The following is an 18,431-nucleotide window of genomic DNA, read 5'->3' on the forward strand; positions in this document are numbered from 1 at the left end:
GTGCTGGAACTAGCTCTTGTAGATCAGGCTGGTCTCCAACTCACAGAGATCCACCTGCCTCTGCCTCCTGAATACTGGGATTAAAGGCGTGTGCTATCACCACCGCCAGGCAATTTTTGCTTATTTTTTGAGACAAGGTTTCCCTACATAGACCAGACTGGCCTCATATTCATAGAGATCAACCTACCTTTGCCTCTCAAGTGCAGGGGCTAAAGTGTGTGTCACTATGTTGAACAAATTATATCTTTTGTGTTTGTGTATGTGTATGTGTGTGCCAGGCTTGTGTGGGGGGGGTCAGAAGACAGCTTTTAGGAGTCCTTTCTCTCTATCATGTAGGGCTCAGGGATCAAATTCAGGTGTCAGTCTTGGAGGCAAGTGCCTTTACTGGCTGAGTCATCTGGAATGCCCTCTCTGTCTGTCTGTCTGTCTGTCTGTCTGTCTCTCTCTCTCTCTCTCTCTCTCTGTGTGTGTGTGTGTGTGTGTGGTGTGTCTTTTTGAGACAGGTTTTCTCTGTGTAGCCCTCACTGTGTAACTCACTCTGTAGACCAGGCTGGCCTTGACCTCACAGAGATCTGCTGGGATTAAAGGCATGTGCCACCAATGCCAGGCTACTAGATTCCATTTTTTAAAGAACATCTTTGCTGAGTAAAATCCTTGGGGATAAGAAATCATTGACACTTCTCCAACTCTACTGCATACAGGAATTTTTCTATACATTTCCAAGGACACCAATGTGCAGCAAGTTCATGGTGAATAATCATGGTTAGACTATGTTGTAGTTAACAAGAAGTACTTTACTTAATTTACATTTAAAAGTGAATATGCTTATATTTTCGGTGTTTAAAAAAGGAATATAAAAATACTAAATGATACAAAGTGATATAAATAGAGTAAAATGTTATAATTAGTCTCCTAATTTGATTCCTTCCAGTGTTAATGGGTCATTTCATATATTTTTAGACTAGCACTGCCTAGTGGTGATATAAAGTGAGCCATATGTATAATTTTGAATTTTCTATAAGCTACATTTAAAGATAAAAAGAAATAGGTGAAATTATATATAAAAATATTAGCATTTCAACATATATGGTCAAGTTTTTTGTTACTTTTTTACATTCTATTTAGTGTGTGTGTGTGTGTGTGTGTGTTAGTGCCCATGGAGAGCATATCCCCTGGAGCTAGAGTTAGAAGTGGTTGTGAGCTACCTAGTGTGGATCCAAACTCCAGTCCTGTGCAAAAGCAGCAAGAATTCTTAACCATTGAGCCATCTCGATGTCCAACCCCAGTCAGGGGCTGTTGTTTTTGACTAGGGTCTCCCTCTGTCCCTCTGGCTGGCCTGTGCCTTGCTGTGTAGACCAGGCTGGCCTTGATCTCAAGAGATCCGAATAGCTGTTTCCCAGTTGTTGGGATTAAAGATTTTTGTCACTGGGCCTGACAATAAGGTCTTTTAGTCCAGCCCAAGTTGGCCTCAAACTCACTGTAGTCCTCTTGCTACACACAGCCTTGTGAATACTGGGATTACAGATGTACACCGCCATGCCTGATGCTGCCCGAGTTTTTGTATATTTTTTACTAGGTTTACTAAAATGTGATTATATTTTATATCCATTGCTCTCCAACTTTGTCCTCCACCAAACAGTATTTCTAAGTTATTGTATCTAATTATTCTCCCCCTCACTGCTGATTTTAATTTCTTTCAATAGTCATATAATATTTAAATCTACCATTTTCTGAGCATAGTGGTACATGCCTATAATCTCAGCATTTAGAAGGCTGAGTCAGGATTGTGTTGGATTAAACTTTTTTTTAAAAAAACTTATATACTTCTATTTTATGTGCACTGGTGTTTTGCCATGGGTGTCGGGTCCCCTGAAACAGGAGTTACAGACAGTTGTGAGCTGTCATGTGGGTGCTGGGAATTGAACCCAGGTCCTCTGGAAGAGCAGTCAATGCTCTTAACCTCTCTAAGCCATCTCTCCAGCCCGAGGATTGTTAGTTTTGCAGCTAGCCTGGGCTATATAGTTAGGCCTTATCTCAATAAAACAAGATAAACAACTAAAAACAAAAAGCAAGGCCAGGTGGTATCCCAGCCCTCACAAGGCAGAGGCAGCCAGATCTCTCTGAGTTTAAGACCAGCCTGATCTACCAGACCAAGATCCAAGATAGCCAGGGCTACACAGAGAAACTCTTAAATAATAATAGTATATTACCAGTCCCTGGTTACTGACTGCTTGTCTGTTCCGGTTTGTGGCTGCACTGTATAAATCGGCAGGCTGCCTAGCCTAGGCAGCACAATAGAGCCAACCTTGTCGGTGCAGGTGTGGGGGACCCAGCCCTGATGTTGCAAGCAAGGGAGAGCTGTCCCCATTACTCACCTGACATGCGGCATGAATAGAGGAGAGATGCCCCTCCCATTAACCCCTGAGACAGGTGGAGGAGCTGGCCCTGGGGTCATAAGAGGAGGAGGGCTGGCCCTACCCCTCACCAGCTGCAGCACTCAGGAGAGTGGCCCTTGTACTTTGCTTAGTCAACACAGTAGAGCTGACCCTCATGGCGTGTGTCAGGGAGAGCCGAACCTGAGGGTGTGAAAGTAGAACTACCCACCCCTTGCTTGTTGCTGTAATGATGAGTGAGCTGGGTCAGTGCTGGAGAGCTCACCCTGGTGAGAGGATGAAGGGAGACCAACCCTGGAGCTGCCCAGGCCCAGACCATGACTTGGCCCACCCCAACATCCACCCATCTGTGATCTGCTAGAGCACATGAAGAGGCCTGACCGACAGACCCAAAGCTACAGGGTTTCCACTACACAGGGCAACAACAGGGTATCCAAGAGGGGTCCTAGTGAGGGCCCAGCAACAGTGGGGTAGCAGAAGCCAGAGGCCTTGAGCCAGACCAGTGACTCTTTGCAATGAACATTTGTGAGTAAAGTTATATGAACAAAAAAAAGTTATATGGACTGTGTCACACTGCAGCTTTCTTAATGAAATTTTTAATTTTTTCCTTTTTTTCTCTCTTAAATTTTGTTTTATTGGGGGCCATTGCAAGGGCAGGGGGCAGGGAGAAGGATTGGAGAAATGAATGGGATCAAGATACATGGGGTAAGAGACATCAGATAAATAAAAAGAAAGTAAAAAAGTCTGCAGACTCAAGATATTCCTGTAGGAAATAGTGTCCTTCATCTGGGCAGTTGTAATCCCAGCACCCAGGAAGCAGAAACAGGCAAATCTCTGTGAGCTCCAGGTCTGGGGAAGCCTGCACCAAACGAAAGAAAGAAAGGCGAGAAATGGTGTCCTTGAGGTGGTCCCGGGGCAGTTGTGTTTGGGCTCCTGTTGGCTGGGCCCTGTGGTGTGTGTTCCTCTCTTGGTGCTGGCTCTGCCTTGTCTGCCTTGGGTTTTATCAGGACATTAGTTTGAAGAAAAAAGGGAAAGGGATCACACAGGCCAGGGCTGGGTTTAAGATACATCATGGGTGGCTGGGCATTGGTTTTGCATGCCTTTGATCCCAGCACTGGGGAGACAGAGGTAGGTAGGTCTCTGTGAGTTTGAGGTCAGTCTGGTCTACAGAGCTAGTTCCAGGACAGGCTCCAAAGCTACACAGAGAAACCCTGTCTTGAAAATACAAAAACAAACAAACCAATCAAAAAACCAAAAACAAAAGATACATAATGGGTCCTTCCTTCTGTGCAGATCTGTGCTGTCCTGGCTGCTGTCACCGAGGTGATTCGATCCCAGGGGGGCAAGGAGACGGAGACTGAGTACTTTGCTGCTCTGGTGAGTGAGTGTGATATGGGGCTAGGTGTTCAGAGCATCAGGTCAGAGCATCAGGTCAGTCAAGGCTATCAAGAGAAAGTGGGTACCTGTCAGGGTGGGCACCTTCCCGTAGGTAAACGTGCATCTATTCTCTGGGACTTGGTAAGTAAGGCTGGTGGGATTTGCCATTTCAGCCTTGTAAGACGAAAGCCCACTGCTTTATGAAGATGTATTAGAAATGGGAGATCTTTAGAAAAAATTACTTCCAACGAGTGATCTCAGGGTCCCTGTGGCCCTTTTAGGGCCAAACAGAACAAGATTATTTCCATAATGATACTAAAATCCCATTTACTGTTTTTATTCTCATGAAGGTATCATAAAGTTTTCTAGAAGTTACCTGATAGTAGAGGACAGTTTGGAGTAGTTATATTTTCACTGTGTAACTCAGGCTGGTCTTGAACTGATGTCAGCCTTCCTACCTTAGCCTCCAAGTGCTGTGACTATGTGTACAGCATCATTTCGCTGTGGCTTTTGTTTACTTTTGCAGAACTGGGAAATGTATTCAGGACTTTCATATACTAAGAAGGTGCTTTAGGTTACTCAGTTGCATCCCCAGCTGTACAAGATGCAGTCTTACTTTTTTTTTTTTTTTTTTTTTTTTTTGTAAAGACAGGAATTCTCTGTGTAGTCTGGATATCCTGTAACTAACTCTGTAGACCAGACTGGCCTCGAACTTAGAACTCAGAGATCTGCCTGCCCCTGCCAGGAATAAAGGCATGCGCCACCATCACCCAAGACGAAATACCCTTATCCTTATTTTATAAAAAAAAACAAAAAACAAAACAAACCTGTCACCTGTTCAAGGGGGAGCTCATGGACCCCAGACTGATAGCTGGGATGCCAGCATGAGACCCACTCAGACCCCCTGAACTTGGGTCTCAGTTAGGAGGCCTGAGATATGGGGCCTCTGACAATGGAACCAGAATGTATCCCTAGTGCAGGAACGGACTTCAGGAGCCCATTCCCCATGGAGGGACACTCCCTTAGCCTAGAGGCACAGGGGAGGGCCTAGACCCTGTCCCAAATGATTTGACAGACTATGATGATCCCTCATTGAAGGCCTCATCCTCCCTGGGGAGTGGTTGGGGGATAGGATGGGGGGCTTCGTGGGGGCATGGGACGATGGGAGGGAGAGGGAACTGGGATGGATATGTAAAATAAGAAAAAATACTAAAATAAATAAAAAAGAAAAACCTGGGTCACAAAAGATTATTAGGGCACTTGGGAGACAGGATCTCAGTGAGTTCAAGGTCAGCCACAGCAACGAAGAGATACTATCTCAAAGAATAAATAAATAAAATAATACAACATAAGGCTAAAATTACAAAGTAGTAGAGCTCAATTTTGAACCTTTTTACCATGAAAACAATTCTTAGTCATAACTCTCAGCACAACACATGGGTCCCCTCCTACCACCCATGCTCTCCTGTGTGTGCAGTGTGTTATTTTATCTATTCATGCCTGTGTACAGTGTTATTTTATCTATTCATGCCTGTGTACAGTGTTATTTTATCTATTCATGCCTGTGTGCAGTGTGTTATTTTCATGCCTGTGTACAGTGTGTTATTTTATCTATTCGTGCCTGTGTACAGTGTTATTTTATCTATTCATGCCTGTGTACAGTGTGTTATTTTCATGCCTGTGTACAGTGTGTTATTTTATCTATTCATGCCCTCACTCTGCCCCTCAGATGACAACAGTGGAGGCAGTGGGACCCTCAGAGTCACTGGCCGCCGTTGCTTACTTACTGAACCTCGTCTTAAAGCGGTGAGTCCAGCTGACAAGATACCTGGTTTTTCATTGGGGGGGGGGTTAGGAGGGGAGGGGAGGGTGCCTCCCAGCCCTACATATTTGGTTTTTAAGATGAAAATGTTTGGGCTGGAGAGACCACTTAACACTTAAGAACACTTGCTGCTTGGTCATGAGACCAGGGTACCCCTGTTCAGACAGCTCACAAATGCCCAGGACTCCAGCTCTGAAGGGTTCATGCCCTCTACTGCCACACACTGACATGATTATACACACATGAATACAAATACATACATACACACACACGGACACACACACACATGAACACACACAGACATGATTATACACACATGAATACAAGTACATGGACACACACCCAGACATGATTATACACACTGAATACAAATACATGGACACACACCCAGACATGATTATACACACATAAATACAAATACATACATACACATGCACACACACGGACATGATTATACACACATAAATATATATGCGTGTGTGTGTGTGCGCGCACACACATTCAAGACAGGGTTTCTCTGTGTAGCCTTGGCTGTCCTGGAACTCACTCTGTAAACCAGGCTGGCCTTGAACTCACAGAGATTCACCTGCCTCTGCCTCCCAAGTGCTGGGATTAAAGGCATGAGCCACCACTGCCTAATGATTAAATATATTTTAAATAGTAAAATGGTCTGGAGATGTACAGCTTCAGAATATATGCTTTAGTTTCATTGTTATGCTGTGATAAAATACCCTGACAAAAAGTAGCTGGGGGGAGAAAATGTTTTTTTAACTTGCAGCTCCAGGTCACATTCCATCATAGCAGAGTAGTCAAGGCCGCGGGAGCTAAAATGGCTGGTCACACCGCATCCGCAGTCAGGAGCAGAGCACAGTGGATGGGTACAGACGCATTTCTCAGTCTTCTGATTCCTGTGTGTGAGCTTGAGTATTTATGTGTGCCATGAGTGTGCAGGTACCAGGGAGACTTGGAAAGGGAGTCAAATCCCCTGGATCTGTAATGTAAACCCTATAGACATGCCCGCCGGCCAGCCAATATAGACAAGGCCTCACTGAGTCTCACTTCCCAGTGATTCTTGGTTGTGCCAAGTTGAGTTTTAAAGCTAACTTTCATAATTTATGATGGTAATTTTTGTTTGTTTGTTTTTCAAGACAGGGTTTCTCTGTGTAATTTTGGAGCCTGTTCTGGAACTTGCTCTGTACACCCAGCTGGCCTCGAATTCACAGAGATCCGCCTGCCTCTGCCTCCCAAGTGCTGGGATTAAAGGCGTGCGACACCACCACCCAGCTGAAATGGTAAATTTTATGAATGTATATTCTACACAATTAGCAATCAAAAAATAAATATCTTAAGAAGATACTTGAGCACCAGTTATAGTGAGACATACCTGTAATCCTAGTATTTGGAAGGTAAGGGCAGATGTATCAGTTCAGGGTTATCCTTGGCTATACAGTAAGTTTGAAGCCAGACTGAGCTACATGAAACCTTGTCTCAAAAATGAACAAAGGGCCTGGCAAGGTAGTGGCGCACGCCTTTAATCCCAGCACTGGGGAGGCAGAGGCAGGCGGATCTCTGAGTTCAAGGTCAGCCTAGTCTGTAGAGTGAGTTCCAGGACAGTCTCCTAAGGTACAAAGAAACTCTATCTTGAAAAAAAACAACAAACAAAAGTGAACGAAGAGACTGGCTACAGCACTATCTCATCAGCTAAGAGTTCATACTGCAGAGGATGAAGAGCTCAGTTCCCAGTACCCATGCTGGGCAGCTCAGAACTCCAGCTTCAGGGGACTCAATCAATGAATGCCTCTGGTTTCCACAGGCACTTGCACTCATGTGTATCCACATACAGACACACACAATTTTTAAAAAATCTGAAAGAACAAAACAAAACCAACTAACCAAACAAAAACCCCTGGTGTAAAAAAAGTCAAAAGAAGGTATTTGAGTGTCCACAGCCCCCTGGAAGTGACTCCAGCTATGGTACCCTGGGATGAATGTTGGTTCCTGGGGAAGGGCAGTGGGGCTGCACAGGGGAGGAGAGGGCTTGTATGAGGTTATGGACCCTGTGGTCCCCTTACTAGGTAGTGAGTACAGAGGCTGACTGGTGGGGAAGATGAGAGGCCCAGGGCTCGGGCATGGAGAGCACACCGATCTGAGTGGCAGAAAGATGAGCCTGTGCTGACTGGTGGCTCGCTGAGTAGCTGGGCCAGCGGTGCTCCCCCCTTGACACCAGGGCCCGTCTCAGTTGCTTTTCTTTGGCTTCTCTGGATTGACTCTCTATTCTCCCTACAGCGTGCCCAGTCCTGTGCTTGTTAAGAAGTTCTCCGATACCTCCAAAGCCTTCATGAGCATCATGTCTGCCCAGGCGAGCAGTGGCTCCACCTCTACACTCAGATGGGTCAGTGCCTGCTGATTGCTGAGTTCCGTGGATGTGGTTAAAGCATGGACCCTTCCTTCCTTGGGAGTCGTCTAGGCATTCCATGGGTCCTCAAACAGATCTCTTGGGGCTTTCCTAGGATAGGTGAGACCGTGTACTCTTTGCCTGAGGCTGGTAGAGCTGAGGGGCTTCCTGACATTTTTCTTTAAGGTCCTCTCCTGCCTGGCCACCCTCCTGCGGAAACAAGACCTTGAGGCCTGGGGCTATCCTATAACCCTTCAGGTGTACCATGGGCTGCTGAGCTTCACCGTGCATGCCAAACCCAAGGTGAGACTGTCAGGCTGCCCCAGGGTGAGTCGGCTTGTCTGAGCCAGGTTGGGAAGGTGACTTTAGGGTCTTGATTTTTGTTTTTTGTTTTGTTTGTTGAGTGTGCATGTAAGTAGGATATGCACATGTGTGTAGATACACATACTCACACATGCACACAAAAGTATCCTGCCCTTACCATTCTCAGCCTTAGCCCTTTATTCCCGGACTCTCATTAAGTCTGGGGCAAGGCTAGAGGCCAGTAAGCCCTAGTGGTCCTCCTGTTTATACCCCTTGTGTTGCCAGGGTTTACAAGTGCATGCTGTAACCTGTGCCTGACTTTATTTTCTTCAGATTCATTTTTATTTGTGTGTATGTGCGTATGTGTGAGAGTGTGTGAAAAAGACCTGTGGGCAGATGTTTACAGAGGCCACAAGATGAACTCGGGTCCTCACTCGGGTTCTCATGTTTGCACAGGCACCCTTACCTGCTAAGCCACTTCCCCAATCCTATTTCCTGAGGTGTTGCATTTTCTTGTTGTTATTTGAGACAAGGTCTCACTTAACGGCCCCTGGATATCTGGGAACTTGCTGTGTACAATAGGCTGACTTGAACTCGGAGGTCCACCTGCCTGCGATTAAAGGCCTACTCCACCATTCCCTGCCCAAGTCCTGAGATTCTGTTCTCTGTTTCTGGGCCTTGTCCTCTTCAATCTAGACAAGGAGGGGTAAGCGTTCCTGAGCAGGAGAGCCTCAGTCCAGTGCTTCAGGGTCCCCGCAGCCTCCCAGCCCTCCTTTCTCCCTTGGTAGGGAGACGGCAGTCTTGACGGGGATCTGCAGTCAGAGACCTAACTTGGATTCCCCGCCCCCTTCCTTTGCTGTTGCAATGTTGGGGAGTGAACCTATGACCCTATACATACTACACAAGCACCCTACCATTGACCTATATCCTCAGCCCAGTTTTGGTTTTTTTGTTTTGAGAGAGGGTCTTCACTAAGCTCCCTAAATTAGCTTTGAATTTATCTGTGTTGTAGGCAGGCCTTGAACTCTAACCTCCGCCCGTAGCACCAGTCCCAGGTCTGAGCTGAACACTGCCTTTTTTTGTTTTGTTTTTCGAGACAGGGTTTCTCTGTGTATGTAGCCTTGGCTATCCTGGAACTCAATCTGTAGACCAGGCTGGCCTCAAACTCCTGCCTCTTCTTCCTGAGCCTGAGTGTTGGGATTAAAGGTGTGTGCCACCCAGCTTAGCTGAATTTTGCTCCCCCTTCCCAGACAGGGTTTCTCTGTGTCTTTGGAGGCTGTCCTGGAACCCTTTCTGTAGACCAGGCTGGCCTCGAACTCACAGAGATCCGCCTGCCTCTGCCTCCCGAGTGCTGGGAATAAAGGCATGTGCTACTACTGCCCGCCTTGAGCTGGATTCTTAATTCATATTGCAGTATCACCTTGGGCAATTTACTTAATGTCTAAGCTTAATGCAGTCTTGCTGCAGGGTTGTGTGGAATCAGTCTCAGGCCTAATACAGTCCCAGTTTTATAGCAGACTTTCAGTAAGTGAATCCATGCTGCTTCCTAAGAAATTTAGGAGCATCTGATGAGTCCCACTCCCATGTGAAGTACTTGTAACCTGGAAGTCTCCTGCCTCCTTCCTTGTGTATTCATGTGGTCATTAACTCGCCTACTTTAGATCTGTGTTGCAATGTCACTTCATTAGAGTGACATTGCACTTTGCCAGCTAAGTCTCTTTTTTAAAAAAAAAATACTTATTTGCGTATAAATATTTTTGTTGCTTGTTTTTTGTTTTGTTTTGAGATAGGTGTGATTGCTGCCCCAAAACTCACAGTGATCTGCTTGCCTTTGCTTCTTAGTGTTGAAATTAAAGGTGTATACCATCACACCCAGAAGTGTATATGTTACTAGTGTTTCTTATTGGCTAGCTTTGTCTAAATATTAACCCATTTCTATTAATTAATCTTAAATGTTTTCACATGGTCTTGTCTTACCGGAGAGAGGGTCCGGACTTTCTTCTCTCTCAAGTCTCTGTGTCTTGACTGTCCTCTACTACATCTCCCAGAATCCTCGTTGTCGCCTCATCCTACCTATCTTGCTTTCCTATTGGACAACAGGGCTTTATTCATTAACCAATAAGAGAAACATATTTACAGAATGACATCTCCCATCGTGTATAAGTGTTTTTCCTGTGTATATATATGTGTATTGCATGCATGTATGTTGCCTATAGAGGCCAGACAAGAGCACCAGATGCCCAGGAGCTAGAAGTTGTTGTAAGTTTTCATGTGGGTCTTAGAAACTGAACCTGTATCCTCTGCAAGAACAGTCAGTGCTTTTAACCTCTGAACCATCTGTCTAGCCCTTGCAAAAGTATCTTTTGCATTCTGTTTTATATTTGCTTTTTTTTTTTGCCTCAGGCGGGTGTTATCTACTCTCACTGTCACTTTGTTAACACCTAAGCAGTGCCTGGTTTGGTGGCGCTGGCATTACTGGGTAAATAAATGACTATATCCCTATCTTGAAGGTGAGGACACCGCTGCCCAGAGATTGAGTGTCCGGGCTGCCTCAGAGCCATTTGGCTAGTTAGCAGGCTTAGGACTCAACAGTGGTATGACCCTGACATAGCAGTATTATATAGTGGGTATCCATCAGCTACTAGTGGTAGCTGTACCAAGCCCCCAAGATGCTGACCTTGTGCCCTTTTCTTTCCCTTCAGATCCGTAAGGCTGCTCAGCATGGAGTGTGCTCAGTTCTCAAGGGCAGCGACTTTATGTTTGGTGAGAAGGCCCCCACCCACCACCCTGCTGCTGTCTCCACTGCCAAATTCTGCATCCAGGAGATTGAGAAGTCTGGAGGTGAGGTAGCCAGGCCCGGGACAGGTGGAGGGGAAGTGTGGGCAGTACAGGAAGATTGGGACTAAAACTCCTCTTGTCTGCCAGGCTCCAAGGAGGCTACCACCATGTTGCATATGTTAACCCTGCTGAAGGACATGCTGCCCTGCTGCCCAGAAGGCCTGGTGAAGAGCTGCAGTGAGACTCTGCTTCGGGTCATGACCTTGAATCATGTGGTAAGCTCAGGACACAGGAAGAATGGGGCCAATGTAGGGAATTCATCGAGTAAGCAAAAAAAAAAAAAAAAAAAAAAAAAAACAACCAACACCAAAAATGCCAGTGCCTGGTTCCATTCGAGGTATGTGTCTATAATCCCTGCTGTTACGAGACTGAGGCTCTCTTTCCTGACCCTGCTTTTGCCATAAGCGCAGGACACCAAATCATCCATGATGTCAGAATGGGCCAGGTCATCTCAAGTCCATTTGGAAGCTGACTTTAGATTCTCGTTCGTGTGTGTGTGTGTGTGTGTGTGTACGTGTGTACACATTCATGTATGTGTACATATGTGTGAGTGTATGTATGTGTGTGTACTCTCTCTTCCCCTTACATGGGATTCAGTGATTGAGCGATTGTGCTCAGGTCATCAGGCTTGGGTGGCACATTACCTCCTGAACCCTAATTTTTGTTTTCTGGTGGTACTTGGGATTGAATTCAGGGCCTCTGTGCATACTATATAAGGGTTCTAGCACTGAGCCATATCTCAGTTCATAAATCATTAGTTTTTTTTAATGATTTATTCATTTTTATTTTTTCTGTGCAGTGGTATTTTGCCTGCATGTATGTCTGTGTGAGTGTTTTAGATCCCCTGGAACTGGAGTTACAAACAGTTGTGAGCTGCTGGGATTTGAACCCAAGGTTGCCAGGTTGCATGTCTTATTAGAATGCCGGTCCTCAGGGTGTGTGGAGTCCAGGGGATTACTGGCTCCCTTTAGCTCATATGATGGAGTAGATGTTCGAGAGCTCCAGGGCAGCTGTGGATGTGTGCTTCCTTTCTAAGTCTGTGTGTCTTCTGCAGCTCGTGACAGCCTGTGCCATGCAGGCCTTCCATAGCCTCTTCCATGCCAAGCCCAGCACTAGCACCCTGTCTGCAGAGCTCAACGCTCAGATCATCACGGTGAGGCCTGATCTGGGGGAGGGTAGACTGTAGGGTAAGTCTTTGGAAGGCACTGTAGGAGGTGTCACTCTGCTGCCTTGCTTTAACAGTGGGACTGGCCTGGTTTAAGCTGTCCCAGCAGAGAAGAGTCAGTCTTGCAGACAAGAGAAAGACCACTGAAATTGCATCAGTGGCATGGGAGATGGGCTGACTTTTTCCTAACCTAGTTAACATAAATGATTTCCGCTTGAGGAGGGCTTTTAACTGCAGATATTTGTGGGTGGACTCTTGGAGGCAGACATAAGTCTGTTGTGGAAAGAATATTAGTTTAACTATGCAAAGATGTTGCATTTGTTTTTGTTGCAGAATAATTTAATTATGTAAAGATGTGTTGCTGCATTTGTTTAACTATGTAAAGATGTGTTGCTATTTCACCTTGCCTGCCTAAGGCACCTGAGTGGTCTTATCAAAAGCTGAGCAGCCAATAGGAGGGATAAGCAGGGCTGGCAAGCAGAGAAAAATGGGGAGCCAGGCAGCTGAGGACTGCCCAACTGTGGGCCAGCCAGCCAGACATGGAGGAGGCAGGAAGGCAGGATGAACAGTACATAAATGAGGGAAACAAGCCTCGGGGCAGCACATAGATTAATAGAAATGGGTTAATTTAAGTTAAAAGAACTAGCTAGAAAACAGCCTAAGCTAAGGCCAGACATTCATAATTAATAACAAGTCTCCATGCCATGATTTGAGGTCTGGCAGTCCAAGAAAGCCTGTTGCATAAATCCTCCCCAAATTGTTTGTAAAATGTTCACTGAAATGCATTTCCTCAGAGAAGGGCTCTGGCTTCAGTTGACTCCCAGAAGGTATGTGAGGCATCTCACTCCTAGAGCCTTATATTTCTGGAATGTTGGGTCTGGAAAGGTTGTATGGAGCAGAGGAAGCCAGGTGGCTGGGAGTTCTGATCGTTCATAACAGTGCCTTCACCAGGGGTATAGGAAAAAGGGTCATCATCCTTGGGGCTGCTGCTGACTGAGACTCACATGCTGATTCCTGTCTCACCTCTAGGCCTTGTACGACTACGTTCCCAGTGAGAATGATTTACAGCCCTTGCTAGCCTGGCTAAAGGTTATGGAGAAAGCCCACATCAACCTGGTCAGGTAGGAATGTGGTGGAAGTCAGCCCAGGTTCTCCCTTTAGGCTGCTTACTATGCATGCAGATGGGAGAGCCATGGGCCAGAAGCTGCAGAAGCCATTCAGCTCCAAGGCTTGTGTTGCCTGGATGAGGCTCAGCTCTTGTTTTAGAAAAAGCAAGGGTGGGGCAGCCGTTTTGTCCTGTCCAGTTCCTTCCTTGCCGGAGCATCTACCAGCTAGCTGTGAGCAACAAGGCACACTGAGGACAGGGCCTTTTGGGCTGGAGCCCAGTTTGAAGCTGATTCTCAACTTGCTCTGTGTGTTTTCATGGAAGGAATATCATTCTCCTTGGTTTTTCAGACAGGGTTTCTCTGAGGCTTTGGAGGCTGTCCTGGAACTAGCTCTTGTACACCAGGCTGGTCTCGAACTCACAGAGATCCACTTACCTATGCCTCCCGAGGGCTGGGACTAAAGGCGTGCACCACCACCACTCAGCTAGTTGTTGGGTTTTTGTTTGTTTGAAGATGGGGGTCTCATTGCATAGCTCTGACTGTATAGTATATATACTAGGCTGCACATATCTGCATGCCTTTGCCTCCTGAGTGCTGGGATTAAACACATGTGCCAATGTGCCTGGCCTGGCCCTGACACATGTGCCAATGTGCCTGGCCTGGCCCTGACATCTTGGTCCTCCTGCTTTAGTGTCATAATTTCTAAGATTATAGTTGTGAGCCATCGTGCCTAGTTCTGATGTGATCTTTATTTTTAATCTTTTGCATATATGTGTGTGGTGTGTATGAGTTCATAGTTGTTTAGTATAGGTACACACATGCCAACACTGCCCTTGTGGAGATCAGAAGAAAGACTCTAGTCAGCCCTCACCTTCCTCCTGTGAGACATGGTCTCTTTGTTGTTTGCTGGGGTGTGTGCCAGGCTGACTGGCCTCGTTGCTAGGGCTCTCCTGTCTCCACCTCCTGCCTTGGTGTAGGAGTACTGGGGTCAGTGCTGTGCCCAGCTTTGTAAGAGTTAGGGGTTCAAGCATAGGTCTTCATGAGTGGCCTCCTGAGCCACTTCAGCCCCCCAGCCTGGGGCGTGGGGTGGGGAGAGAGAAACAGAGAAACGTGGAAATCAGAAGGTGACTCTCAGAAAAGGAATGGGTGTCTCTCTTTCTGGATGGCCTCCAGGGATCACTCTTGAGGCTTGGCTGCTGGGGTGCGGGGTGGGGCATCCTTACCACTGAGCTATGTTGCTGACCCCCCCAAGTGTGATGATTTTTATTGTGTGCTCTAGGATCAGATTGCCTGGGTATGTGAATCCCTTCTCATTATGCTCCACTGTGTGGCCTCAGCCAACTTTCCTGTCTCAGTTTCCTCATCTACAAAATGGGACTAGGACTTAGTAATTGCTGCAAGGTTGGGCTGAGATGTCTGTGGTTGTGTCAGTAGCTGCTGTGTAGTTATGCAAATGTTAATAGTATCATTGTCTTAATTTGACTCTGGAAAGTGCGAGGGCCAGGCCAGAAGGAGATGCTAATGAAGGCAGGCTTTCATTCTGTGTGCTACTTACAGGCAGCTTGCACTTTTCACCCCATGCACTGTGCTTTTTTGGAATGGGCTGCCTTGGGAGGACTGCCAGTAGATGTTGTCACCTGAGGTGTCGCGGGGCCAGGCTCCACAGAAACCTTTTGTCTTGACAGGATGCAGCGAGACCTGGGGCTGGGCCATCTTGCTCGGTTTTTTGGAACAGCAGTGACCTGTCTCCTATCCCCTCATTCACAAGTGGTAGCTGCCGCTACCCAGACTCTCAAGGTACCGCAACCTCCTCAGCCCAGCCTTAGCTGGTTCTGCCTGCCGCCCTGTCTCCCAGGCCACCCTGGATGCGCAGCTTGGTCCTGGGGGAGCTTCTCCCAATGGGAGTCAGGCTTTGGGAGCTTTGAAAGCAGCTGTCTGGGAGGGTAATTGGAATTGGGGGTGCCGCCTTGGACTAGTCAGCCTGGGGCCTCTCTTTGTAGGAGATCCTGAAGGAGTGTGTGGCCCCACACATTGCAGACATTGGCTCTGTGACCTCTTCTGCGTCAGGTCCTCCCCAGTACATCGCTAAGATGTTTAGGTGAGAATGTGCTGTCCCTGTTAGGAGGGTACAAAGGGGACCTTGTTGGAAGTATGATAACATGGGCTCCACTTACCACCTTGGGCAGTGTACCCAGTACCGGGTGTTCTATAGGATGGGGTAAGTGCCAACCCTCTGTCTGAGCAGCTCCTGCCAATTGGGGTGTGTTGTGTCTCAGAGGCATACTGTGGGATGTGAGTGTGACTTGTGGATCTCAGCCTCAGAGCTGCTAGACCCTGGAGCAGGGTTTGAATCCAGCTCTGCTGCTTGCAAGCCCTGGGTATCTGGAGCATGTTCCCCTGGATCCTCATCAGTGGGAGAGCGGCTGACCTCTTAGAGCTGGGAAAGGGGGGTCATCCTGCTTGTAAAAAGCCAGCCACCGAGTATGCTGAGCGGCCCTCAGCACCAATGAGGGGCTAAGCAGTCCCTGGAAAGGGGCTGGGGTCTTGGGTGTCTCTCCTGGTTCTGTTTGTTCTCCGTCTTGGTTTGGTGCTCTGGTGACTAATTCGGAGGGACAGAGGCCAGTTCCTGTACATATGGCATGATGTTTCAGGAGCTCTTAGAGAGTAAGGCTCTTGGCCTCAGCTGCCCCTTGTGCACACTGCCCCATGTTCACCCTTTCTACCTAAAGTCTCCAGCAGCTCAGCTATTGTGGGGCACGTGAGTCCATCCAGGGTTACACAGGCAGGGCCTGAAGACTTTCCTTTCTGCCCAGGCCACCACTCCCAGCCATCTTCCCTCCTCGGGTCAGGTGGAGCAAGTGTAGGCCAGCAGCAGCACACAGGCTGAGGAGCCCGTCTAAAAATGGGACCTGGGAATGTGGAACTAAACTCCGCATGAGTACTTTCTGAGCACTAGCTGTCCCCTTTGTCCTTCTGGGCCCCCTCCCCTGTACAAGCTAGCTGGGCTCTGTGGATCACTCACCAGCACCTGCTATTTCCTGGGATGATGTGACTGTGTCCCTGACTGTGCTGCTCCTTGGCAGGGCGGTGGAAGAGGGCCTGACATACAAGTTCCATGCGGCCTGGCGCTCTGTGCTGCAGCTGCTGGCTGTCTTCTTTGAGGCCTGTGGGAAGCAGGCCCACCCCGTGATGAAAAAGGTGAGATGGGGCTGCTGGGCCAGGGCACTGGTGCCACTTGGGTCCCCAGTCTGAGGCTCCTTGCCAGGAAGAGCATGCCTACACTCTATGACATCCCAATGTTGATAATGCGCACAGCAGGTGCCTGGTACTCCAGGAAGGTAACTGTGCAAGCAAGGAGGGTGGAAGGGGCCACCGTCCAGCCAGTCACCTTTGCTGAAGCTGATTTAGAATCCCGGGAAGCTCTGGCCCTTTTAGATTTACAGGCAGTTATGAGCTGCTGTGTGGTGCTGGGAATTGAACCCAGGTCCTCTGGAAGAGGCCATCTCTCCAGCCCCCCTTTGACATTTTTTTAAAGGTTTATTTATATTATGTGTGTTTTTGTTTGTGTGTATGTATGCGCACCACGTATGTGCCTGGTACCCTGGGAGATGAGAAAGGGGCCTCGGATTCCTTGGTTGGAACTGGAGTTATAGATTGATGTGAGCTACTGTATTGGTACTAAGAACTAAACTCCAGTCCTCTGCAAGAATAGCAGTGCTCTTAACTGCTAAGCCATGTCTCCAGCCCCTCAAATTTTAATTCTCTAAATGCTGTGTCACCAGTGAGTGTAGTGTTGATGTTTAAGTAGCCTTAGGCCTCAGGGTTAAATGTCTCAGTACTGGGAATCCTGAGCAGACTGCAGGACAAGAAGCAGCTGGTGGATCAGCTCCTGGGTCTTTCTCGTTGTTTCTTCTTCCCCTTGCTGTCAGGGTAATGGGAGCCAGGCCAGGGCCCTAAATGGTTGGCAGTCATGGCTCCCTGACAACCAGGCAGGGCTATAAGAAGCAAGGGGGTTAGTACTGAGGGGCATTGGAGGGTGCCACTCTGCCTCCTGGCTGTAGGCCAGCCTTGGTCACGCCTTCCAATCTAGATTTTTTGTTGTTGTTTTTTGAGACAGGGTATATCTGTGTAGCTTTGTAGACCAAGCTGGTCTTGAACTCATAGAGATCTGCCTCTGCTTCCTAGGTGCTGGGATTAAAGGTGTACACCACTACCAGCTGCAATCTAGATTTTTATGTTTTTCATGTTAAATAAGCAGAGCTTTTTGAAAGTCCTGGGCCTTGGAAAGGAATTGACCATACCATTGAATCAATTGGGTTATCAGTGTGTGTCTCTGTGGAGCTCTACCTGTGCCCAGAATCTGGCTCCATTCTTTGGATGAAGCTGGACCTGGTCTTGTCTGTGGATCCCCTCCCAAAGATGGATCTGAAATGAAATCAATAGAGAGTAAGGAGTCTTGATAATTCAGCTCCTATTCTCTGGTCAGCAGAAAAGTTGCATTTTTGTTGTTGGATCCCAGACCTTAAATGTGTAGGCAGTTGCTTTGCTGGACCCTGAACCCTGCCATCATGCCCCTCTGTGTACCCTCTCTTTGTTCCAGTGCCTCCAGTCCCTGTGTGACTTGCGCCTCTCCCCTCACTTCCCCCACACAGCAGCTCTTGACCAGGCCGTGGGGGCTGCAGTGACCAGCATGGGACCCGAGGTGGTGCTGCAGGCTGTGCCTTTGGAAATCGATGGCTCTGAGTAAGTGTGGCCCTGCTCGGTCTTTAGGAGTCGAAGAGACTCATGCAACTTATTCTCTTCTGGAAGGGTGTCTACTCAGCTTTCTATGCAGAAGGCATTGCACCTCCCCCCCCCCTCTTCTCACTGAGTCCTTCCTCACAGGGAGACTCTGGATTTCCCACGGAGCTGGCTGCTGCCTGTCATCCGGGACCACGTTCGAGAGACACGACTTGGCTTCTTCACCACCTATTTCTTGCCCCTGGCCACCACTCTTAAGAGTAAAGGTATGGCACCCTTGACTGTGCCGTCG

The 18,431-nt window shown here is 47.6% G+C and overlaps 1 protein-coding gene across 1 annotated transcript in view; it reads left to right on the forward strand.

Moving 5' to 3' along the window:
• Rrp12 (ribosomal RNA processing 12 homolog) overlaps nucleotides 1-18,431 on the forward strand; it is a 34,729-nt gene that overhangs the window by 1,246 nt on the left and 15,052 nt on the right. Inside the window, exons 3-15 of the mRNA XM_051199566.1 lie at nucleotides 3,687-3,770; nucleotides 5,500-5,576; nucleotides 7,879-7,984; nucleotides 8,174-8,290; nucleotides 10,993-11,131; nucleotides 11,216-11,343; nucleotides 12,183-12,281; nucleotides 13,323-13,414; nucleotides 15,085-15,196; nucleotides 15,400-15,497; nucleotides 16,483-16,597; nucleotides 18,000-18,142; nucleotides 18,284-18,405. Coding sequence (XP_051055523.1) covers nucleotides 3,687-3,770; nucleotides 5,500-5,576; nucleotides 7,879-7,984; nucleotides 8,174-8,290; nucleotides 10,993-11,131; nucleotides 11,216-11,343; nucleotides 12,183-12,281; nucleotides 13,323-13,414; nucleotides 15,085-15,196; nucleotides 15,400-15,497; nucleotides 16,483-16,597; nucleotides 18,000-18,142; nucleotides 18,284-18,405 — 1,432 coding nt within the window. The remainder of the gene's footprint in view (nucleotides 1-3,686; nucleotides 3,771-5,499; nucleotides 5,577-7,878; nucleotides 7,985-8,173; nucleotides 8,291-10,992; nucleotides 11,132-11,215; nucleotides 11,344-12,182; nucleotides 12,282-13,322; nucleotides 13,415-15,084; nucleotides 15,197-15,399; nucleotides 15,498-16,482; nucleotides 16,598-17,999; nucleotides 18,143-18,283; nucleotides 18,406-18,431) is intronic.

The sequence above is a fragment of the Phodopus roborovskii genome, unplaced genomic scaffold, assembly GCF_943737965.1.
Source record: "Phodopus roborovskii unplaced genomic scaffold, PHOROB, whole genome shotgun sequence".
Lineage (NCBI taxonomy): Eukaryota > Metazoa > Chordata > Mammalia > Rodentia > Cricetidae > Phodopus > Phodopus roborovskii.